This window comes from Battus philenor, unplaced genomic scaffold, assembly GCF_028537555.1.
Source record: "Battus philenor isolate CCGP_79_NKW_IND1 unplaced genomic scaffold, ilBatPhil1.0.hap1 SCAF_20, whole genome shotgun sequence".
In the NCBI taxonomy this organism is placed as follows: Eukaryota; Metazoa; Arthropoda; class Insecta; order Lepidoptera; family Papilionidae; genus Battus; species Battus philenor.
Genome location: NW_027181683.1, coordinates 6,903,400 through 6,928,619, shown reverse-complemented (window position 1 = coordinate 6,928,619; position 25,220 = coordinate 6,903,400). Strand labels below are relative to the sequence as shown.

The window sequence follows — 25,220 nt, the reverse complement described above, 5'->3', positions numbered from 1 at the left end:
TTTATTAAACCAGGTAAGGAATTGTGTCTTAAAACTAAGAAAATTTCATTGGTAATTACTTATACACAGAAGGTGTGTGCTGGTTATAATATGATTTCGACGACAATAATCGTTTGAGTCCTGGTTTTGATCTTGAACACGCTCTGGAGCATCGGTCTTAGCGACCTAATATTTTGGTGGCCTCCCGGTGAAATAACTAACTTACGGCCCTTTTTCTTTTGCCTTTATCTTTAATAGAAACTGCTACAGTCACGTACACGTGTTTATTTATATCTCTTGTAAAATTATTTACAGTTTACTTTAATCTTAATATTTAAATAATAACGTGTTAATAAAAAATGTACTAAGTTTTTATTTCGGTTAATGATACACCAGTCCAGGTTCACGAACCCCTAACAGTAGAAAAAATTTCCGACTTTAACTTATGTACAAATGCGTAAATAACAAATGTAAGAGAAGTAAGTATACACGATATAAATAAAAACTATAAATTTTGCTGAAAGTAAATGAGTCAATATTTTTTTTAAAAAAAAAACATTTATTGATAAATTTAATGTTGTTAATTTGGATTTGATATCAAAATTTTAAAATTACCGGACTTGATGTCTGGTAGCGGTTTCCTATCTATTAATAAATCTATTAATAATAATCATACGAATCTTGAAGAAAACTATAAAAATGTCCATATGTACAAATTATAGCAATTCTTTAAAGTTATTAATATTTTAAATTCAATATTTTAATTTGCGCTTACAAAAGGGAGAAGTATATTTTTATATAAGATAATCACCGACCCTTAACCTGGCTTAAAGATATTCCATGAAGGAATGATAAACAAATCAACATTTAAAAACAATCAATTCATAATGCTTTTTCATTCATTATAATACAGCCGTAATTGTATTACTTAAGACTTCTTCCATATAACTGAACTGAATTGAATTTTTCATACTGGCTAAATAAAAGATGAATATTAATCTCATAAAAAAAATTAAATATGTAATATTTTTTCTGTTTAAGATTTCCACAAAACACAATGACACCTGTATTTTATTTTTATAATGTAAGATAATCTTTGTTAGGACTTATTTTTATTTCTGTATAACTTCTATAAGAAAATTCTTAAGATTATTTTTAATTTGTTCATAATTAATAAACATTTTGTAGGCGCAGCATGGTGGTCCATGGCATCGCATCTTGCAGCTCAAGACTATTTAGCTCGATTGCAAGCCTCTGGTCTAAACTTTCCACCTCTTGGAGATCCTTACTCGGCTTTATCGGCTCTGTCTGGAGGTGGTTCTGGATTAAAACAACCGCCTAAACATCCAAAGCAATCCATGCGAAATGAGAGGTAAATAAAATTATTAAATGATTTGAAATAAATTTATGCAAATAAAAACTAACCAAAGGTACTTAATTTTCTTGGTTTAAAGATATAAACAAAGAAAATTAATTAAATAGATGTCCTTATTTTATGGTATTAATACATCAAGCATGCCTTAGATAGAGCAACATAAGCCATTGGAGTAAAAACGATACCATAACGCGCTAACAACCTACATTCATATTAGTAAGGATCTTTTGTAATAATATTTATTTAATTAGCAACCAACAGCAACAGTTAAATCAAACACAGTTTAACATAAAACCAATGTCAATCCACCATCATCGGTGGAAACATCTATACAAAATTTTCGTCATAAAATATAAATTAAATCAATTGAAGTGTTAATAATTATACCAAAAAAATAAATAGGCAAAAAATCAGAAATTAAATCAGTTGATAAACATTTAATTTACTTTGAATATAAATATATGTTTGATTTAATTTTAAATATATATATATGTTTGATTTAATTTTACTCCTGACTGAGGTAATAGTAAATACAATTAGAACATCAATCATTGGGACTTTAAATGCCTACATCATATTTGATTTCTGGATTGATAAAAATGGAATATTATTTATGTTACAGCAGGTCTGGTCGTAGTAGCAGTGGCATGACATCGAGCTCATCAATGAAAGAAAAGAGTCCTTCTGGCAGCGGCAGTAACTCCCAACCGAGCATGAGTGAGTGGGGCACGTATCCCATTAGTTTAGTTTGGATTTGTATGTGTGAACAATATCATACACATTATCATCAATATCATGTAAATGAAGTTGTAACTTTATATATTTTCATACTAAACTTTACTCAGAATTCTTAAGAAAACAAATAAAATTTGTATGCAATTGTATTCTGCTCAAAGTCACTCAACAAGCCACGTCTACATTGTGGCATAGCTTTTCTATACAAGATAGCAGGAATGAGGTGATTTGTGAAAGCATCTCAGAAAGTCAATTAGATTGGTAAATTAAATCGTCACAATAAACCCATAGTGAGCAGAATGGATGGATGCTAGTGCCTTAAGGCTCTATAGTGGAAACCACAGACCGGTAAATGCTTTTTAGAATATCTACCAACAATTAAAGTTTTTGGAAGACGCTGAACCTATTGAGGAAGCCAATGACAAGCAATGGTCTTATAGCTGAAACTAGGTTGATAATAATTAGTCGTTTCTATGTCATTGAAATTATAATCAATTACATTAATCAGTACTATAACAACGTAATTATTTACTTGTTTAGGAACATCATATGGATTTCCGAAGACGTCATCTCCGTCAACAATGCACTCCCAGGCGTCTCTCTCCAGCTTGGCGTCTCTTAACAGCTTAGTGTCAGCACCACACCAATCCAAATCCTCCAACAAGCCCCCGCCAGTACCCACTCCATCCAGTTAGTATAAATGTTAATGTTCATAATGTTTTGTTTTATTTTAATTAAATAAAAGGTAACACAATAATAATAAATAATAGGTTACACAATACAGAGTTTACAATACTGTTATTAGAGTTATGTCTATAGAAAAAAGCAACCTTATACAATTAAGTTATTAATTCTAACGTAATTAACTTACTCAAGTATGAATTTCTTTAATGAATAATATTGAATTTCTTTAATTAACTCAGAAATTGTATGTCAAACAATAACTTGTTTGTGCTAAGTGGCTACACAACTACCTTCAGCAATTTCAAAATGATTTTTAAAATCATTATTACAAGTAATTTTAGTCATGATTAGACATTTTTAACATTTTCAATCAAACACTTGTTTATACAAATAAAATATTTATTATCAAAACATGCGCTCTATCAAATTATAGAAAGAGAACTAATAATAAATTTTTTTTCCAGTATTAGTAATAGGACCCAAACCATGTATTTCATGATATTACACAAAATGCCAGTTCTTAACAATTAAACTTTTTACAGGGAAGGGATCATCCAGTTCCTCAGGCAAAAGCAAAGAGCGTGATCTAGCACTATTGAGAGGTGATCTCATGTTAGCTCAAGCGGCAGCTCATGGTGCTTATCATGCAGCTGTTGCTGCTGCCACTAAGGGAAAGGTATTACTACAAAAATAATACTTATATACTAGCTTTCCTGACACCTTTACTCACGTAATTTCTTGATATTTTATAGTCTAGTAGAAAAAAATAAAAGGCATTTCAGAGTGATCATGTTATTTCATTATTTTATTATTAATAGTTACATGCCAAAATAAGTTTTCTATTTCTTATGCAAGGATTTAGTATTTATGTGATTATATTCCATTAATACTTCATGGCATAAAATATTTCCTGGTCAATTACTCATTTTTGGGTTATGAAGGATGTTAAATGATTGACCGCTAAAAACATATTATATTACACTTTGTACCTTTATAGGGATACATACATTGTGACAAAATCATTTTTATTCCAAATTTTACAAGGTTTTTCTGCTGGGCGACCAACCTTACTGATGATATGAAAAAAATATTTCCCTAAGTGGTTAAATGGTACATAAATTTTGCACTAACAACATAAATGTGTTTTGTGTGATTAATTTTTATTTACCTTAAGATATATCTGCTCTGAACTATTTGTAATAGTTAAGAGGAGTTTAAATAAGTTCCTATTTTAAAAATTACCACAACTACTATTAGACAGAGTCTTTACTTGTCTACACATATAATTTAGGTAAATATGTCAGTACTATGTACAATATTGTCATTCTGTTATTTTATAACTTTACATAAATTTTTATCCAATTGCATTAAAACTTTATTTATTTTCATTAAGCTAAATATCAGTTTTATAAGATAATTCTCATGCAAATGTTTTTAATTATGAATTTTTGTCTTAGAATATGTCACCATTGTACCCCTTTGGAATGTCTGGCTCAGAGAAAGATCGACATGCTGGTATTGACACACTAACTGGTCTCCCGCACACCATACTCAGGTGATTATTTGGAATACTCATTCAAAATTCAACATCATAAAATGAATACAATAATAATATTGTAGGAGTTAAGAAGACTTGACACTTACAATTCTTCACTGCTGAATATATTTTATTTGGTAATTGTTAATTTTACTTATTTGACATTTTTCGTGGTAGTGCTGCTTTGGAAGGCGGGTAAGTGGAAGCTTAGTTCTAATTCAATATTTATCTAAATTAGGTTTTTATTTCCTTATTTAATTTTTGAAACATAATATTACATGAAAATATTAAATTAGATTATTCTAGTTCTCTATCATTTTAAACTTGTATTACAATGTTAAATCTTTTTAAGTATATCAATTTTATTTTTACTTGTAAATACGAAATAAACTTTACCCATAAGAAAAATTATATACCATAAAAGGCTTTCCCTTGTCTCACAGCTGGAAGAAGAAAGATGCATAGTAAATAGTGGCGACCGCTTGTGCTTAGTAACTAAAAAAAAACCTTATAAGCAAAACTAACAATACAAATTAGAATTTGTTATAAAATATAAAATGCAATAACTAAATATAGCAATACCTCATTACTCCTACACCAAAAGTATTATGAATTACAATATAATATTGTTATGTTTAGTGATCCTTCTTCAGTTCTTGGAGGAGTCCGTCTCCCACCTGATACAGAAATAATCAAATACACATCATCACTTGCCGGGCCTAAGGTAAATATCAATTTTTTTTAAATGTTTAGACGACTTATTTGGACAATTATTTTTATATTAATTTTACTGTGATTTACAAATTTAAAACTATGCATGTTCATTTACAGGTTCCTCCAGGAACAACAAATCGAGGTCGCAAAAAGACAATATCACTAGATCCACCTCAAGTATCGGTCCATCCATCTGCTGGTGACCGGTCCACACCATTACCAAGCAAACGACCTAAAGTTGTATGTAACAACTACTTTTTTCATAGTATAATATATAATTAAAGTATGAATTATGAAACTTTGAAATACTTTGCTTTTAAATCAAATATTTATTTTGATATGATTTGACATATTAGGTAATATCTTGCGGCATTTATTGTGATATTATTTTAATTTATTCTTTCCTTACTATTACCCTACCTACTACCTTACTATTACCATATATATTCATTCTCTACCATCCAACTTGGCATATATTGTTACACTTATTAAAGCAAATATGAAGAATATAATTTCAAGTTTTCTGTTGATTGTAATACATCACGTTCCAATTCTAGAAAATGATAATCATAATTATCCTTATAGTGTGACATTTTGTTAATAGGAAGATTATGGCAGTGGGCGATCATCAGTGGAAGTGATTAGGTTGCCAGGTAAGGCAGACCGAGGCGGTGGCCCGCTGGCAGGCACGCCACCACCTAACCTGGCCGATTACGCTGGCATCTCGCGCGAGTTACTGCAGACTATTGCCAGTCAAAGTGGCGTCAGTCTAGCTGCACTCGAACGGCAGCTGGCCGCACAGCCTGGTATGTACTTTACTATGTATTACATGCATATTGAACCATAAACCATAACCTATTATTCTGTATAAGCTAGACAAACATAATGCACAATTTATCTTATCACTGCAAAGAGTCTGGAAAGCGTTTACATTTACATATAATTTATTCAGTACTGACATATTTTCTTGCTTTTTAATATTACTATTTACTCTGTGATCCAACTTGCTTAGGAATGTTTTACCGTGAATAACAATAGCAAAGCATCGAAAAACCCAGCAACAAAGACATTGACGCATTTTTCTTCATTTACGAAGACGATGATAAAAAATAAATACTACCCGTATGTAAACGCATTTTAAATTAATTTGCAGTTTTTAGGCTTACGACAATCACACAAACCTTTCGCTTGCTTACAAGAGAGTCTTTCAAAGAGTGCTATATTTACTCTGTCCAAATAAATTGTAATCAAACTACGACGCCTTCCATACCAAGATAATAATTGCGAACTATTATTTTTCGAATACAGTAGCGTAAATTATCTAATTCAAGAGGCTTATGCTTCAATATGGTTGTAATATATACCGCTAGGAATTTTAAATCGTAAACTAATTTGACAAATCTTTTCAGGAGATTCTGGTTTAAACTTGAGCACAAAGTCTTCTACATCGGAAGACGCACCATTGGATCTCGGCGTCAAAAGTGCCGCTGACGATGACGCTCCTCTTAACCTTTCCCTGAAACCTTCCCCTCGTAAGCACTTGTTTTTCTATTCACTTCCAATGATTTTTATTCTATATTCTATGCATTATGATAATGTAAAATTATTGTTTTTTAACAGCAAGCACGCAGGCTTCAGATGCGTTGTCCCGTCTAACTTCTTTAAGCAGCTCTCTAAACGTTTCGAATAATGACAGAATATGTAAGTCATAGATAATATTTAAATGAAATATTTAAAAGAAATATTTTATACTCATTTGCTTACTTTACCAAAATATTGTCTGGAAAGTCCTTTTTTATCACTCTATTTATCTTTGCAGCGCGTCGTAAGCCGGGCGCGAAACCTCGCCGAGTAGCTCCTGAATTGAATTCTCACGCGGCGGACTCTCCTCGTCCTAAGTCGAGTGGCAGTGAAGATAGCGAATGTAAGGGTCCTTGGTTTGTTTACGGTTTAATGCCTTAATACGAAGGTCTTCGACTAATATGTGTTCAGTGATGACTCAATAATGGAATGTCCATCCACAAGGCCGACAAACATTGTTAAGGTCTACTACTGTAAATTAACCAATTCCGTTGGAAATCTATGGATGAGACCTATGTTGGACCTTCAATGGGTCAAATGATGAAACAATTAAAGTTGTTGGTTGATGCGATTTGAACTGTAAAAATTAATTTGAGTAGTAAAACAAACAATATGAACAAATCAGATAAATTAAGTAATATTTTAAAACATTTAACATTAAAGATATTCAAGCAAAATAACAGAACATGTACATTCATGGGTTTCACATGAGCTCAGTTTTTTTTGTATATTTAGTTCTTACTAAGTAGATATCTATTATTTAGTTAGTAGATATCTTGTGTAGATCTGGATATTGAAGTTGCCTATAATCAAGATACAGGCCAGTCGGTCAACTTAGTTCTCTATATTTTTAGAATCTGGACAAAATATTTTCATTTTTTTATCATATTGAAGATAACTTTTTCTTGTCTTCCTTGTGTAGTATCGTATGCCGTCGTATCGTGGTATTGAGTGTGGTTCGGACCTGAACAGACCAGGCATGGGGATGCGGTCTTATTGTTGCCGTCCCTTATATGTTATTTATTTATTTAGCTTATATTGCTATTTATTATTTTGACATCGCAGTTTTATATTAATTTTATTTTATAGAGTGCAACTTGCAGTCGTGTAAGTCTTCCCAATTGCTTCCTTCTGTCTGTCTCGACCCAAGCATGTCCACAATAACCCAGTAACTCTTTTAAGGTTATGAGACCACTGTCTATAGGGACTGCTTCTTTTATCTCACTACATTGCCTTCAAGTGTCCATACAGTGTTGTTCTGTAATCATTAATCTATCACATCTCTCAATATGTGACCAGCCCATGCTGATTTTAGCTTTTTAATTTTTGACATAGCATTCTCGAATTTTATGATTTTCTCAGTCCTGTGATTTTTACTTATCTAATTTTAAAAATTTATGCTTAGGTCTATTTCTACGATCCGTTGACTAATTTTAAGTTCTATATATAGATAGATAGATATAAATAGTTGTTTCTGCAGCAGTAAGTGGTTGGCCGACGCGTGAAGGCCGGCCGCGCAATTTGGGTCGTGGTGTTAGCAAGCCTAAGAAGAACACGGTGGCGTCGCTACTCGCTCAGAGTCGAGCGCTCGGCCTAAGACCGGCTCTTGCTCATCAACTGCTTGCTGAAACGGACTTGGTACGTTTACATAGTTCAGTTGTTCATTGATCACGTCATAATGACATAATGTCCCTGCAGATCTATTCTGTATTGATACAAGTTTGAATAAACATGGATTTGTTTTAACCCAGTATAAAAAAAAAACAAGTTGTGTGTGACAAGGATATAATATTAAATTAGGTTTTCTTTATCCATTCATTTATTCGATAAACTTACAGCTAGATTAATTTTTAGTTTCCACAAATATATTAGAAATATAACAATATTATCATGAATATCTTTTAACCCACACATATTCGCCAAACATCATAAAAGTTAAAAATATAGTTTGTAAATGATGAAATAAAAATAAATGTAGTTTAGACTTATTTATTTTACCTGTGAAATGTATTATTAATATATAATAGTTTTATGTAATATTTCTCAAATTAGTTTCTGACTACAAGAAGAAAATATGTTTAATAATGAAACCAATTTGTGACATAAAATGATTAGAAAAAAGTATTTATATATTAATAAGAGTATTTTTCTAACATTAATTTAACTTTTTTTAGGAAAAGCTGCGAACGCTTCTCGGAGAGAGCGCAAGTACAGACTCCGAGTGTCCATCAGACAGTGGACCGTCCGACTCTGATGCCAGTGACCCGGGCCGCCGACATGATGCTCAGTTGCGTTTACCTCTTGCACTTGGTGAGTTACAGATAACACTATTAATTAAACTGTTCCATCAAACTTATATTGTTTGGCAAAAGAGCTAACACTCTGATAATAAAAACAAACATGTACAACAATATATTTGTGATTTGACCATAATGGGCAATGTCCAATAGTTACAACGTAGAGTAGCGAATAGTCAAGTCGAGGTAACCGTCTTAGGAGCCCTTTAGCTTAGTAACTAGAGTAGCCTTAAAGCGCGGTGGCCTTTAAATTCGGAGAAATAATAAAATAACGGCCTAAGCCGAGTTTTTAAGAGAATGCTTGGCTTACCAACATCACAAATTCAAATTCAAAGTTTAACAAATGATGGATTGACGTCAAGTTGTGTTTATCACTTGTTCAGAGAAAATGTTTTAAAGCTGTAAAGAAAAGGCGAAAAAATCTGAACAGAACTATGTTTTTTTAAATAAATTATAATTGCATTATTTATTAAACATTGAAATAGTCTGGAGACAAACACATCACAGTAAAGCAACCATTCTTTGATAATTTTTTTTAAAATCTAGTAATAAAACCTTTTGGGAACCTATTGTAAACATATTACAAATTGTTCAAAGAAAGATTTGCTAACTCGATGAAGTTGAGGTATAAATAATTTGTTTTTGATTCCGGTATTTATATTGCGTACATCACAGTTTCTGGTAAAGTCTGTAATATTTTTGTAAATGCTCTAAGCGATGGTGGAAATGCCAACGGGTACTGAGTAAATAGCGAAGCATGCATACTGCCTACTCGAAAATTTACACTTTCACTTTTTGCATACAGGTTGGAAGCGCGTGACGATAATCAAAGGCTTGTCACGTAACTGCAATATAAAGGGCGACGTAAGCTACTCCCCGCCTGAGCCCCACTCCGGATTAACCATAAAGTCCTCGCAGGAACTTAGCACGGTAATATAATGTCTTGTAAATATATTTTACATAATTATTACGACAAATTATGTAAAAAAACGACATGTTTACTATAAATACAAAATTTGATTGAGTAAAATGAACACATCAAGTGCCCGTATACTAAACATTATATAGAAAGCCACATAACTATACTTGTGTAAATGTTAAATCTTGAGTAAGTACTTGAATATAATAACCAAGTGGCTAATGAGTTTGGTTATGTTTTTTCTAGTATCTACCCTGCTAATACTTCCGGCCTTAACCAAGTTGCCGAGGCATATTTCGAGCAATATACGAAAGCTGGTATCCTTGACTTACAATGTTAACATGTAAGCATTGTAAACATTATTACGACGTTCATACAATAATATAATAAGTCGTGACATTTTATTGCATAAAGGTTTTTATGTCACTTATCTTAAAATTACATAAGAATTACACAACTTTTAAAGTATGAATATTTTTTAATTATGATTATATTGTTATACCTTGATTTGTTGACAATAAACAGTTTACTGTGTCAACTAAGATAAATTATTGAATAACTTTAAAAAAAACAGACAAACTTGAACAGATTTGTAAAAAAGTTTAAAGATAAAAACAAATTAAAAATCAAGTTCACAGTTAAATAATTTACTTAGTTTTGTAAGAAAAATAAACCATAATACGTGGAGTACTGTCCACCCTCTCTTACAATGCATGAAAATGGACAAAATGTATGATATCAGCCAATATTTCTCTATTCACATATTTTTATAAATTGTAAAATAATGTAAATTGTCTGACATTTTTGATAGGTAACACTGTCTTCATAGGCACCATTACTCTACCAACAAATCAGGATGGATAACGTCTTCGTATTAAAAGCTTAAGACAAATTTGCGAAATTAAGAATATATTCGAAGTTAAGGTATCACAATGAGGAGATGTATTTAAATTGTATCCTATTTAAAACCCATTCAAAATTGATTAATTTAACAAACTTCATTCCTAATAGTCACACGAGGTTATGCGATAACTATTTAATTTTTTAAATAAAGACTTTTTTTGATACATCAGAACTTGAATAAAACAATGTTATACAAAATTTTTGTATGTCTCTTATAAAAAATTAAAAAATAATAAACATTGTTTTCAAATAAGAATTAGCAACATTATGGTTAGTTCTAATTATTTCTTATTAATTTTTTTGTACAGTTCCTAGAATCGAATCCGTGTCCCCCGCTGTCTACTGATAACTTCAGCTTCAGCGCGCGCACGCTCCTGGGAGAATACGTGCAACCGGCGCCTGATCTTGCAGAACCTCTTATATTCAATGAAGCAGAAATTACTAAGAGGTACTTTTTTAACTCTGTTAATTATAATCTCTCCACATATTTGTACTGGGCCTGCATGGTCGATTTAGACCCATAGTCTCTGGGGTACTAATGTCTAGAGGTATGTTAAGTCGGGCCAAGCTGATTATTAAATTGACCACTGTTCTTCCATTATATACTTCAAATGGTACTCAAGAAACATGAGTTTGATTTAGTTCAAGTTTTTTAAATTTTTTTCAATGTTTAGCTTCACCATCAGTCAACAAGTTTTTGTATGTCCCGACGTTTCAGTCGTTTAAAGCAGCTGACGGTTGCTAATGCGGTAGCCAAGTCGTTCGGGTAGTTTCCAATCGTTTTATAGGTTAAATCCCTGCTGCTTTTAATTTCTTAACAGTTCTTATGTTTTGTGCTTCATGGATCTCTGTGTTCGTAATAAATGGCGCATTTGATGTGGGTCTTAAGACATCATTTTGCAGCCTATGGATAGTGCTTAGCCCCACAGTTGTGTTCCATACACACATAGTTCCATGCTATACATAAGATTGTTTAGTATGTTAGAAGTTTATTGTTAATTGTCGTCGATTACTTTGTCTTCGGCCGCCACCTCGCTACGCTTTCCTAGAACGCTGTGAAGCGGTTTTGGTTGCTCACACACAGCAATTTTAGTCACAAATTCTAATAATTCATAATTCATTCGTGGATCTCTGCATGTAATTCATGTAATACTTCTGATAGATTGGAAGAAGCTCGTGCGTTAGCAGCTCTGAGCACCCCACGACCTACTCCGCCGCCTGTAGAACGACGCATAGAACTAGCGCGGCGACAACAAGCCGCGAGAGATGCGCGCAGGGATGCCGGACCACGAAGGGAGCAGGTAATTACTACAAGAATGAATTCTTATTGTAATTCAAAAGGATAATAATGCCAGAACATCTTACGAAAAGCAGGTGAGATATGTTCATATTTTAGCCTGATTTATAGACATTTTTCTTTAATTTTTTTTAAAGTAATTACAGTTTTAAGTAAAAACTATTAATTATTTTTTTGCATTTATATGTTGTATATTTCATTTCTGTAATTTTGTACGAAATTAGCAAAAAGAGTAAGTAATTAGTAAATTATTTTTAAAAACTATTACACATGTGCGAGAGAGATAGTTGACTGCTTACCATACAGTCTATACCCTCAAATTATTAACAGAAATTGATTATATGGATGAATATTTATCTAAAGTTGCGTTGGTAGTAAATGTAGAAAGCACTTTTGTCTCAAAAAAAAAACTACAAATCAACGAGCAATTAAACTCCTATTGCCAATTTATCAAATATAATAATAACTTAATGCGCAATTGGTAAAACAACTTTAGGTAAACATTTATTTAATCTTTGATTATTAGTCTATTTATGATAAACAATGAGCCGAAAATGAATGATAGAAATGGGAGTACAAAACTGCGAGAGTAAGTTGTTAACTCAATCATGTGCATGAGTAATATTAGATTACAGATGTCTTAGTGGATAATGTTAACTATATGTTTTTATGTCATTATTGTCATGTAATTTGCAGCGTAGCTTAAATTTCATTTTGGTTTTTCATATCATTAACTGTTAAAATTATTAAGCAATATAAAAAACGCCTTTGCCTAAAATCAAAATCTTTTAAATAGGAAAGTTCATGCATAAATATTGGTTCAAATTTATTGCTTTTTGAACTATTGATATATCAATCTTCAAACCTAATGGAGAAATTAGTAGCACTTTTATAAAATGTATGTTTAATTTGATAAAACAATTAAAATCACGTCGTTCGTAACATACTCCGACTATTGTTGTTAGGCACTAAGCTTTCTAATTCAGATGCTGTGATAATTAATATCAATATGAGAATCACTAAAAATCTATAAAATTAACTTTTTATGTGAATAAGCTATTACCGAAAAATTAAGGTTATTCGATTATTTATTTAATAAAATGAAAAGAAATGAATGAAAAAGTATTTTTTCTTTACCTCGTCAAAAAGTGTTGGGATTTGGCAAAGTTACAAAAGTCATTTCATTCGCAGGCTCGTCTCGTACGAGAGTTAGAAAGGTCCGAAAGGGCCGAGCTAGTGAAAAGGGAAAAAGAGGTGCGAAGTCAACAGCTGTTAGAGGTAAATAAACCCTTTATCACCAGGGTATGCAGGGGTCACTCGTCAGTCTTAACCATATAATGTACACTGTCCTGTCCTCTTTAAATATGAACTTAGTTTCTATATAACAGCTTTGAATACCGACTGTTTCAAATATCGAATATTTTATGCGTCTATATTGTTATTGTAAGATAAAACTATTGCACTCATGGCGGTAATTTGCATGCCTTGTAAGGTACAGCAACATTTATAAGGTTTTGTATATTTTTAATACTCTGGTATTTTGCTGTTATTTGGACACTTAATTTTTATGTTTTTTTATTTACATGTGCTTGTGTTTGTTTTTTTATTTTTATTATCAATTTGATGCTTGGCAACATTGTGCTCACGTTCATATTACGTAGATAATTGAAAGCAAAAAGAACCCATATGGAATTAAATGCGGTAGAATGAAATGGTTACTTTTTGCTTTTTGTAGATAGCGTTGGAATTCCTAGCTTTTAGATGGTAGTTGAGCTGTGTGTCTGAATAGCTACGTTGGTTTATCTTTATATACTTCTCTATATATTTATGTAAATTTCTACCCTTTTCACTTTCTATGGGATTTACCTTACTTAGTTCTAACATAAAGCATTATTGAAAAAAGGTATAAATTGACAATGTTGTCATAATCCAATTGATAATAGAAACTGTGAACAATAAATTAACTATGGCAATCTAAACAGCATATCAACAAGAACCGAACGCAGCTTACCATCGAGCCGCTGCCGTCGATACCGAAAATGTGTACCGACTCCAATGAATGGAAAATACCGGAGATAGTGATGGGCCCTGCAATTAAACCTAGCAAGGACCGCACTATGCCACCGATAAGCTTATCCTTAATACCCGTCAGTGCACCGAAAGACCAAAACACACCAATAAAAACAATTAATTTCGACCATTCTGGTTGGAAGGAAGAAATCGAGGAATATAACGCACTGGATAAAATGAAAGATTTTGCTGAAAAAGCAGCGTTTGACTTACCCAAACGACCGAAAGACAAATACTTTGATTTCACATTGATGAAAACAGCTGAAAAGAAAACAAAAGCACCCGATAAAGAGAACAACTTGGAGAAATTAATCGAGTCATATTCTAGAATCAGCGAGTTTATAAATGGTTGCGATTGGTCTAAATTAGAAGGTGAAAATAAAAATGAAGACCCTAAGAGCTTAGAACAAAAATATCTGGATGCTAAAAACGAGTTTATGTCGCAAAATCTCATGCTGATGCCGAAAGATACACAGAAATCAGTTCTTAAAGAAGTAATTGATTTGAGCGGTGACGATGAGAACATACTTAATGACATAATAACTAAAAAGATAAGTCAAGGAACCTTTAACGTAGGCAAAGACGGTGCCCTATCTATCTCAGTACATCCATTCGGCAGTAAGGACATGTACTTGGTACGTGTTAGCAATTAAACAACACTAAATTACTAACGTCTTCCCGGGTTTCACTAACACGTCTAATCACTGTTTAAGGTATCTTCTATGGGTGCTTCTATGTAGTTCCTTAGATGTAAGTTTTGTCAAATTTTGTAGAAACACAAGTGTTGAACGAAGAAATGTTAAATGATTGACATAAAATAACAGGTGTGGGTTGATCCGCGTAAATAGCTTCATGACGATTAAAGTATACGGCTCAATTATTAATGCCACTGTAGAAGGTAAAAATAGATTATATGATCCCGCTATGTATGCAGTGAGAGGACATAACCAAAAACATGTGCCCATTACAGTTTATCTTTTATTTGTTTTTATTGCATTTACACTCAGTCGTTGTGTTTAAAAAACCTTAACGAAATTTCCAATTGAAGTAAATATTTCATTTTGTAAATTTTTGTTCCAATTATTACTCATAAAATGATTCTTGTTTAAACTCTTTTTGTTGCACGCTTACTGTTTATATAAGTATCTTTTTTCTTATAATCTAATGCTATTAATAATTAAAATGATTGCGGTATTTATTATTTAAGATTTTTCAGTTTCCTTATTTTCCATTTGTTACATGTACGCTGCTTTGATTATAATTTGCTGTCGCTTTTGATGTTGTCTCTGCGGATATTTGAAGGCTAAGAGAAGGAAGCAGGAGGAGTTAGAGAAGCAGAAAATAGAAGAACAAGCGAAACGTCAACAGGTTTGTAAAAAGTGATAGGTGGAGGTCTGATATTAGGTCACACGTGTACTTAAAGTCAAGAGCGTTAAGCTAGCGTTAAGTGTAGAGTTTTCTTATTATAGAAGTACTTTTGTATGGAAAAAATCCTAAAATTCAAATGGTGAGTGAGACGGGTAGTCCTATATATACCTGATTGTAAGAGTGAGACCACCAATTAAACCTTTATGCAGCGGTCAAGGTTCTAGAGTAGCGACCACGATCCGATAAGCGCAGTGTAAGACGTCCAACCAAAAGAAGGACAAACGAACTTGTTAAGGTTAACATAATACTGGATGCCGACCACTTCCAAACGGTCGTAATGGAAATTAATAGACCAAGCCTATCTCCAGTAGCGATTAAATCTACAGTTAAAATGACAATGATAATACGCAGGTCGAGACTTCCCAAAATTTCCGTTAATTTAGTTAAAAATAACCTTGAGTAAATATGCTGATGAACATCCGGTCTCTAATGATGCTAATGAACATTTATTTTCTTATAAATTGTTAACGAGCAATGTGTATAAAAATAGTATTTTAGTATATGAACCTAATAGTTGATTAAAAAGATTGTAAACACCTAAAATAATTAAAATGTCATTCATTTCACTATGGCACACTATGGTAACATTAATGTTTTATTCAATTTATTAACCACAAAGGAGCGTTTGCAGTGACCGCTTGTGTGTGAGAAAGCCAGAGAAGCCCGATTTAATAGAGGCTAGAATTATTTTTTTATCTCATTAAACATGTGTGTCAGAATAGACGAAACAATATGTTTGTGTTCTAAGATTGCTGATCCCATTTGGCTTGAGGTCTTTCTTTTGTTTATAGTTTCTTCTTCTCTTTCCTTTTCTATCTCTGTAACCATAGTCGGTTTTATTAATGTCTTCAACTTTTGAGTCTGTTGTCACTTGAATACAGTTCACGAAAGAATTCGGAGACTATTGATATTTTCGGCCTCCTTTTTTTTGTCGCTTAGGAATTTAAGATTAGATATCCAATCTATTGTATCTTCCGAATATTTAATTCTTTTTTAATGCCATCTGTTTTTTTGAATACAGACTAGAATTACATTTTACCCGTAGGGTAGTCGGTCTTTTTTTAAGTTTACTCTTAATTGCATGCTTAGCTCAGCTATCTCTCTCAGCTATTCTTTTGTCTTTGGGACTTCTCGTATAAGGTTAAATCTATCTTCCAAGATACCTTCGTTGAGGACCATTTGGCACCATACTGATCATTATTAAACATATCTGTCTTGTTGCTTAGAATTTCTTCCTCTGTGTTTTATACAAATTCATCAACAACTCTTATTTACTACATACAAAGTGAGTTTGTTTGATAAATTACAAACATGGGGTGCCTATTGTAGTTTTGCGATTAAGGTTAGCCGAAGAAAAATTGCAGTATCGACTATACTAGAGATAATTAAGCTTTTACTGGACTAATTGTAGTTTAGTAATTGAAAAAATGTCAGTGGTCAGGGATTTGCTTACCTTTACTAAATCCTTGTTATATATAGTTTTGAATATCAAGTATGTTGATCGTAGTATTGAAATCGTCTTTTCCTCTGTACGCAATACTCTTATTATTAAATTTTATAAAAACAATTATATTAATGTCTATTTATTTGTTTCAGGAGAGGGAGTTAAAACGACAACAGGCAATGCTGTTAAAAGAACAGGTAAATTATAACTACTTATAGTTATCTTTGTGTTTGTGCGTGTGTGTGTGTGTGTTACTAATATATTTTTGTATGTAATATTTGTGTGCCGTTAATATGTAGAATTTAATAATTAAATTAAATTGAAATCTTAGGTAAAATAAAACTATTGACAGTTTCAGCCATTGCCATTTAATATTAATTTTTACTATAACTTTTCTAATTTCTTAGGAAGCCATTTTAGTGTTCATACTCGAATAAGCTCTTTTGCAAAAAAGACAGGCAACACAGCAAAATGACTAATTTTATTGTTACCGATAGTTTATCATTTTAGACATTATAAAGTATTCTTGTCGGAATATTTAAAATTAGTAACCAAATAATAGTTTTGCGTACTATTTAGAGCAGTGGTAGCTCATCGGTAACAATGGTCGCAGATTCGATACCCGGGCAGCAAGTCTTGTATAATTCACTCTTTGTGCAATAATTATACTGGATTGTGACTGTTCACAAAAAAGTTCTCAGAGAATGGGCAGCAGCTTTCTCTACGTACCATAATACCACACTGCGATCACCAACTCGTCTGCCCAACGTTTTGCGATTATGGTATATCCCACATAGAAACCCTTTTAGCATGCCCTGCCGTCAGCGTTTATGGGCTAAAAATAAGTTTTCGTAATTCGTATATATCACGTAAAAGAAATAATGTTTAAATTCAGATCGCTGGCAAAACGTAGTGCTAGTCTTATACTTTTTGCGGAGTACGTTACTCCTCCGCGCTAATTACATTCTTTAGCTGTCTAATGGTCTGCGAAACCGCCTGCACTGATCTGACTCGTTTTAGAACCTTCCGACTTCAGTCTTCAATAAGTAAGAGTCAACAAATTCTATCTTCAAAATGTGCATCTAATTTAAAAGATTTTTATTCAAAAGTTTATATGATTGTATACTTTTATATTTTTATTAGAACGGAAAGAAATAAAAATCGCCCGTAGTTTTTACAAACGAAACATACATAAAAATCTTTAAAGAGATTTTAAGACATGTCAACATCAAGAACCATTATAACTTAAAGCTATTAAATTACTCACAAACACAAATTCTTATTAATACTCTTAATCTTGCGTCTCATTATTTTTTACTACTAATAGCATTTACTTGTAATGTAGAAATGCGCACGTAAACAAGTATAAAAAACATCCATTGTGATAAGTAGCTTTCACACATTCTGAACTTAACATTGAAATTAAAATTTGTACTATTATTCTATATTTAAAATATATTTTCACCTTTTTTCCAATGCACGATTGGAACGGCCACCACACATCTACAGCAAAAGTATATAACTGAGGTAATTTTAATAGACATTATTCTTAACTTTGAACATTGACTATTAGCAGAGATTCTTAACTCATCTAATTCAGGTGGTCGGAATTATATGTTGCATGTACCTTTTATAAAGATGTATTGCATGTATAACGCGTGTTTGTTACATGGAATAGTGCTTAATAATGAACATAAAGCTAAATTATTGAGCATGTGATATTATTTTAAGTTTTATGTACCATTAAACTGTTTATTGCTGATTATAATGACAAGTTTACAATACATTTATTTTCAACTATGCAAAGACAATAACCATAGAGTATATAATTTATTAATAATCGTCATAAATTAAAATGTGTACCTTTTGTATTACTAAAACTTTTGAATGTTAATAATTGGATGCAATTTTTTTTCTTCCAACCAAGCATGCAATTTATTACTTCGCAATTTTTTTCGAGATCTACTCGCGTTATAGTTGAAACGTCATGTCTGTAGGAGCGAGAAAGAAGACGTCAGCATACTACGTTCATTCGTCAATTAGAAGGCCGGCGCCGTTGGGCGGAACGCGAACGCAGAAAGCACCAGAATCTTCTAGACCGCCTGCTGGCTAAAGAAGGAAAATTGCAACAGCGTAGAAAAGAGATGGAACTACTTGCCGAGCTCAGGTATAGTTGGCAGTATAAACATATTGATTTTGGTGGTACGATGCTAGCATCTGGCTATGCCAGTAACGTAACATATAGTATCTTTACTTCCTTCACTATTTATCCTTCAGTAGCTGCCTTGATAGAGTTTGCATTGTCAAAAGTTATTGTAAACAATTTCAAGACATCAAAGTTAAACTTCACATGGCGTCTATATTTGTTTTGATTGAATTCAAATGTTTGTTGCGTGTTTTTATTTGTTCTGTGTTTTGTGAGGAAAAAGAAAAGTGCATTCATTGCTATTTCTTTCTCAATTTTTTGAATTATATCCACAACAATCTTCTTAGTGTGTCTTTAGGGAAATGTGGATAAATGCAGAAATAGTTGGACTGTTTTTAATTTTATATAAGGACGTATGTGTTGTCAGTTGTAATCTATATTTAATAGGAATAATTCCATTTGTAACAAGATTGGTCAGATCTCATTTATTTTACTACAGAAGACCTCAAGAAGACTCTTCACTGTCAGACCAAAAACCACTGCCCACTCTTAGTAGGATTCCGGGACTGAAGCTTCCTGGTCAAGCCATGGCAGATTTACTACAAGTATACGAGTTTATACACAATTTTGGACAAACTCTTGGTTTTGGTAAGTTGGTTGATTTTTCGAATTATTTTTTTACCTAATTTTTTTATTTTTGGTCCCGTAATATCGCTATAATATATTATAAATATTAAAGACGCAATTTTGTTTGCAAAAATTTATTTAATCTATTTATTAAAATCTATAAAAATTGCGCTGATAACCATTGGAAAAACCTATGGATAAAAAATCATCAGCGTTTCAGTTTTCAGGGAAAACATTCGTTTTAAAAATATTTAAGCATAATAGAGACATCAGAAACCTCTTCTACTATTATAGTGATATCGAAAAGCCTGTACTGCGCGTTAGGTACCTGCGTCGAGACGCGGAAGAGTCGGTCGCTTCGTCCGGTCGATACACCGTCAACGCTACCGGCAATGACGTTCATGCTTTTTTCCTCGGCCCCCTTTTTCGTCCCGTTTGTTAATGTGTGGTACAGCGGTTTCGGTAGCATTATAATTATAAATTTCAATCTATGTTTATATTACATTACATGTTATAAATTAACCTTAGAAATAAATTATTTTGTGTAAAGATTTTTTCTAAATCAAATATTTATTACATAAATCTTTTTATTATATTCCTTTGTTAATTATTTTTTGAGTTTCAAGTAAATATATTAGACGGTGGTATAGGAAGCGGTTAGTTTGGTGAATATTTTAACGAGTACAATTATGCTAAAGAATAATATAATATACATTATTCTTTAGCCACATAAAACTATAATTTAAATATTGAGTGGTTAATAATATTTAGACGCTGAGTCCCTGCCGAGTCTACAGACATTGCAGCAGTCACTGCTACCGGACTGCAGCGCTGACGCCGAGGAGGAGCTGCTTCAAGTGCTTACGCAATTGCTTGTTTGCGCCATTGGTACGATGAGTCTTTTCCAATTTGTAATTATAATCCGGATGGACAGAGTTAATACGAAACATATATGCAAAACTTATCTCTTTAGATAAAAGTAACGAGATAAGGACGTCAAGGCGATGACGAAGAAATTAAATAATTAAGTTGTTATTGGCACAATTTTATAAAAAGTAGTTGTATATGAACTGATTTTTTACCTATAGTTTACCTCTACCACTACAATCACCTTCTTTTTTCACTTGCCCATAAAAAAAGTGATTGAAAGAGTACTATATTAACTTTGGTAAATATATACTGTAGTAAATTGACTAATGAGTTTCAGAATCAGTTTTTTTTACATAAATTCAGAAAGGATTTTTGGATATGGTATGGCGTCATTATATGCATAGAAGCAGTATTTGATAAGGGCTTATAATAGTTACTCAAATAAATAAGGTACTATCCAAGCATCCTGAATTTATGTTAATTTTATATATTTCATCTTCAAACCCTACTGAAAATCAGATCTATAGTATGAGTCAAGCAATCCTGCGGTATATATCTGAGTAAGAGGTTCCTAGTTGGTACTGTTATAATATCTTTCTTACTAATTTTAAGCCAAGAACAGTAAAACCCTTCATTCTCTCTAATATGAATTTATTCCCTTTAAAGAGGACCCGGGTATACCGCATCCGGGCCGACACACGACACTGCTCGGGCACGCCATACGCATGGGCGACATCACCCCTGCCAACCTGAGCGAAGTACTACGCATCTACTTGTACGCTAACGCTACTGGCGAACTGAAGGCTCTCACTGGTCAGTATTACGACAAGCACAACGTAATAGTATTGCATAGCATAGCATTTGTGATACTGTAAAACAAAGTAAATCAAGCCTTTGTTTTAATTCCCCTTTACTTTGTATAGGAATAGGAAACTGTTGTTTTTAATATATTCAGCTAAAAATATTTCCTTATAGCAGTTTATTGAACATACGGGAGGAAAAAGGCAATAATTTAATAATACATAACTCAATGTCTTTAATACAACTTTATTATGTATAGGTTTAACAGCTGAGCGAGAAAGAGAACGCAGAGTGGCAGACCATCACCAAAGCGACGCAGAGATGCAACACACATGCGCTCATACCAAAAACGCTGCCTATTATGAGCAATTGCATAATAATCCAACTTACAAACTGTCAGGTAAAATTAAACTTTACAAAAGAATTGCATGATTAAATCTTTCTCTCAACTTTTTGAAGGCTGAATTGTTAACATCAAGTAGGATCATAATTAAACACTCATCAACTTATATTTCTGTTATTCCAATGCATTTTTAATAAAATAATGCCTTTAATTTCTATGTTAAAACATGAAGGAGGCTTCTATGATTAACAAGTAGGTAGTGCACAAGCAAGTGTAGTTTATTTCACTTTCACATGCAGGTAGAGTTTTAAATGTGATTTGCATCTCGGGATTGCCCCATAGAACATTTTCCATATAAAGCCGTCTAATATGATCTATATAACAGGTTTCTGGTAAAGTATCAAACCATGAAGAAACAAAATCCAACCCATTAATAATTACACGGCCATTTATTTCTAAGAACTAAGAGAAGACTATTCATAAATGCTTATCACTGTCGACTGTATTATGTTTAAGATACAAAATCGCTTACAATTATATCCTCATGGTAAGCAGTGATATAAAATATTGTTTGGAAACCACCTTGTCTGAAGGAGAAGTAACTTCATCTAGGTAATAATCACTTTGCATGATAAATTTGGCAGATTATTTCCAAATATTCTATTGAGAGCCACGCTATAAATAATGAATTCAATTCATAGAATAAGTAAACAATTTTATTCACAGAAACCCTTCGAGATAAGCCATTCCTTGCACTTAACCCGACAACTAAGGCGCGCATGTTGGCGTACTTATGTGACGAGCTGCTCCAAAGCAAAGCCGTGTTGCGACAGATTGACGCCTCGCTGGAACATCTCAACCAACTGAGAAAAGAGCGCTATCTCATGGACATGAAAATACGAAAGTATGAATTTCATTATTGTTCAAAAATATTTATACATGTTAATGTAATTTATTGGTCTTTTACTGCTAGCAATATTAAAATATTTATTTAATTATCAAAGTTTAATAACAACGTCCACTTACAAATTGGAACAATGACCTTTGTAAGACCGTCTGAAGATGCTGGATGCAAGCTGCTTGAACCGGTTCTGTTGGAAATCTATTTAGCCTAGTAGTGGATATCCTGTGGCTGTAAAAATGACGATGAAATGAAAATTTTCGTAATTGTGATCAATGAATAAAAATAAATATATGTTGTAACAGAGTGAGAGTGCTACACCAACGCAAAGTTCGGGCCGAGCAGGCGGAAAAACAGCAGGCTCTGGCGCTGGAGCGAATGCAGCGCCTCGTCGAAGAGAGCACTGTTGTCAACACAATGTCGCACCTACCGGAAGAAGGTAACTCCTCCGAACTATTTCTTTTGGTGTGTTCTGGGTAGTAAAATTGTAACCACGGAGACAAAAGTCCGCTTCCGCATAATAATTACAAACGCATAGAAATTGAATAAGTGTGATTGGAGAGTTTCAATTGACACATTCATCGTAACGTGAAATGACTTCATGACTTTGAACAATTTAACCTAAATATCTACAGCGTCGTCATTTTCCGCATAATGAAAGTGGCATAAGTATTTCGAAATTTAAAGGTGAGCATAATTGCTCGGTAATCCGAGAGGCGTTGTTTAATTTTGATTTTTGGAAGAGATGATGAAGAAATCGTGATATTCTGAAACCTTCATATATGTATAGTTATTAATTACATAATATTCATACAGTAAATTCAACAATAGATAAACACATTGCTAAAAATCAAAATGTAAGACAATATGATATTCTATATATCTAAAGATAAACGATAGTCCTCATTTGTGCCATGTAAATTAATAAAGTTTTTAAAATTTTCAGATCTTTCAATAAGTGATAAAAGTGAGACACCCAAAAAACTTGACAAGGATGATTCACCTCATACAGATTCAGAATCGAATAAACCACCGGAATTACCGTCCCCCTATAAAGATAACGCTCCGATGGAGGAGAGCGACAAGGAACTTTCACCTTTGAAAGATTTATCAAATAGTATAAAAACAAAAGAAATTTTAAACAACAATAAAGACGAATGTTCACCGCCAGATAACTCAAAGATCGACAAAGATAGTGTTATAGGTGATTGTGATGCTATTTTGAGCGATTTGGAGAGCGAAGGCACACAGCCTGAAGAGGTATGTTTTTTTTAACTTGTTAACACACAGTTGCATAGTAAACAACTCAAGTTATGTAACTTATGCACTACATACCAGTCAAAGCTGCTGGCTGGCATTGGTGGAAGCGACAGGGTACTCGGCCAATGGGACTAAGTCTTATGCGGTACTGAACGAGTTATGGTCCTCCCGAGACAAGATCTTACTTGTTCAAAGACGCGGCCCTTGATAGTAAATGTTAACCTGAGTATAAGGAATGGCCTATTTCATTTGTCAAGCGACAGCTTAGGCTGGATACGCTTTTCGAATGGAATATGAGGTATATGAAAGGGACGACTGCTTTTGTAACGCGGAAGTAACGGCTTCTCGGATCCGTCCCAGCCTGCCGCGTGCTTCGTCAGGTTGAGTTAGACGCGGTCCTGGTCCAGGTTTTCACGGAGCACGAGGGATTCTCCGAGTAACTCCGTAGTTAGTAAACTCAAGTAAGGTCCCTCGTGTGCCTGTGATCTAGGAGTGACCAGATCTAGACCTCAAAAGAAAAAAAAGTGTTACAAACCGTATTAATTTTAGAAGTCGACTAAAAATAAAATGATATAGTTTATAAGGAAACTAATAAATAAGCAATACAAAAAGGATAAGGCGATGGAAATGAGGCAACGAATGAAACACGAGGTAAGAAAAGGAATGCAAGATATTGTGAAAGGAAAAAAAGGGAAATGGATGGAAGATATTAAGAAGAGAGAGAGGAACATGACAATAATAGTAGTCAGTTAAAAATTATTAATTGTATAAATAGTCCTTGTTTTACCATGGCAGAAGTAGGAAACCAAGATAAAAGTAAGCTTTTATAGAAGTTTTTATTAATGTATCGATTATGTTATGGGTTGGTAAGAATAGTTGAAATCGTTAAAAAAATGACCGCTATTTAATTTTCCGAACAAAATAACTCAAAATAGGTATCAATCCAAGAAATGTATTTACTAGTGTATGTACAAAAAATAGCTTAATCTTTTCCCAATCATTGGTTCATAAATCTGTCTCTGAAAATAGATTTTCTTTTCGTGAAAAACGAACTATGATAACAATGAATAAACGATAATATTTTAAATAAATACTTTTCTATGTAAAGGATGAAGATAAAAACCTTTCATCAGAAGAATTGGCACGCAAACTCGAAAAATTATTGCGACAATCTGAACAACAGATGCAGCAGTTGTCGGCGGGTTCGCACGCACTTCGCGCGACTTGTTATGGACAAGACAGGTAAAAACTTTATATGTTAAATAGGAATATAATAACTATCTATTGCATCAATTCTCAATTAACGATA

At 32.8% G+C, this 25,220-nt stretch overlaps 1 protein-coding gene across 1 annotated transcript in view; it reads left to right on the top strand.

Moving 5' to 3' along the window:
* LOC137923076 (uncharacterized) overlaps window positions 1–25,220 on the top strand; it is a 76,911-nt gene that overhangs the window by 35,296 nt on the left and 16,395 nt on the right. The window contains exons 5-34 of the mRNA XM_068766208.1: window positions 1,168–1,351; window positions 1,977–2,080; window positions 2,630–2,779; window positions 3,316–3,449; window positions 4,231–4,328; window positions 4,950–5,034; window positions 5,142–5,264; window positions 5,629–5,830; window positions 6,434–6,556; window positions 6,645–6,725; window positions 6,844–6,948; window positions 8,086–8,243; window positions 8,780–8,915; window positions 9,708–9,832; window positions 11,033–11,172; window positions 11,887–12,025; window positions 13,213–13,299; window positions 14,004–14,726; window positions 15,394–15,459; window positions 17,116–17,160; window positions 18,473–18,490; window positions 18,961–19,130; window positions 19,609–19,757; window positions 20,508–20,624; window positions 21,273–21,419; window positions 21,667–21,807; window positions 22,477–22,654; window positions 22,957–23,090; window positions 23,598–23,911; window positions 25,020–25,153. Of these exons, the coding sequence (XP_068622309.1) occupies window positions 1,168–1,351; window positions 1,977–2,080; window positions 2,630–2,779; window positions 3,316–3,449; window positions 4,231–4,328; window positions 4,950–5,034; window positions 5,142–5,264; window positions 5,629–5,830; window positions 6,434–6,556; window positions 6,645–6,725; window positions 6,844–6,948; window positions 8,086–8,243; window positions 8,780–8,915; window positions 9,708–9,832; window positions 11,033–11,172; window positions 11,887–12,025; window positions 13,213–13,299; window positions 14,004–14,726; window positions 15,394–15,459; window positions 17,116–17,160; window positions 18,473–18,490; window positions 18,961–19,130; window positions 19,609–19,757; window positions 20,508–20,624; window positions 21,273–21,419; window positions 21,667–21,807; window positions 22,477–22,654; window positions 22,957–23,090; window positions 23,598–23,911; window positions 25,020–25,153 (4,510 nt within the window). The remainder of the gene's footprint in view (window positions 1–1,167; window positions 1,352–1,976; window positions 2,081–2,629; window positions 2,780–3,315; window positions 3,450–4,230; window positions 4,329–4,949; window positions 5,035–5,141; window positions 5,265–5,628; window positions 5,831–6,433; window positions 6,557–6,644; window positions 6,726–6,843; window positions 6,949–8,085; window positions 8,244–8,779; window positions 8,916–9,707; window positions 9,833–11,032; window positions 11,173–11,886; window positions 12,026–13,212; window positions 13,300–14,003; window positions 14,727–15,393; window positions 15,460–17,115; window positions 17,161–18,472; window positions 18,491–18,960; window positions 19,131–19,608; window positions 19,758–20,507; window positions 20,625–21,272; window positions 21,420–21,666; window positions 21,808–22,476; window positions 22,655–22,956; window positions 23,091–23,597; window positions 23,912–25,019; window positions 25,154–25,220) is intronic.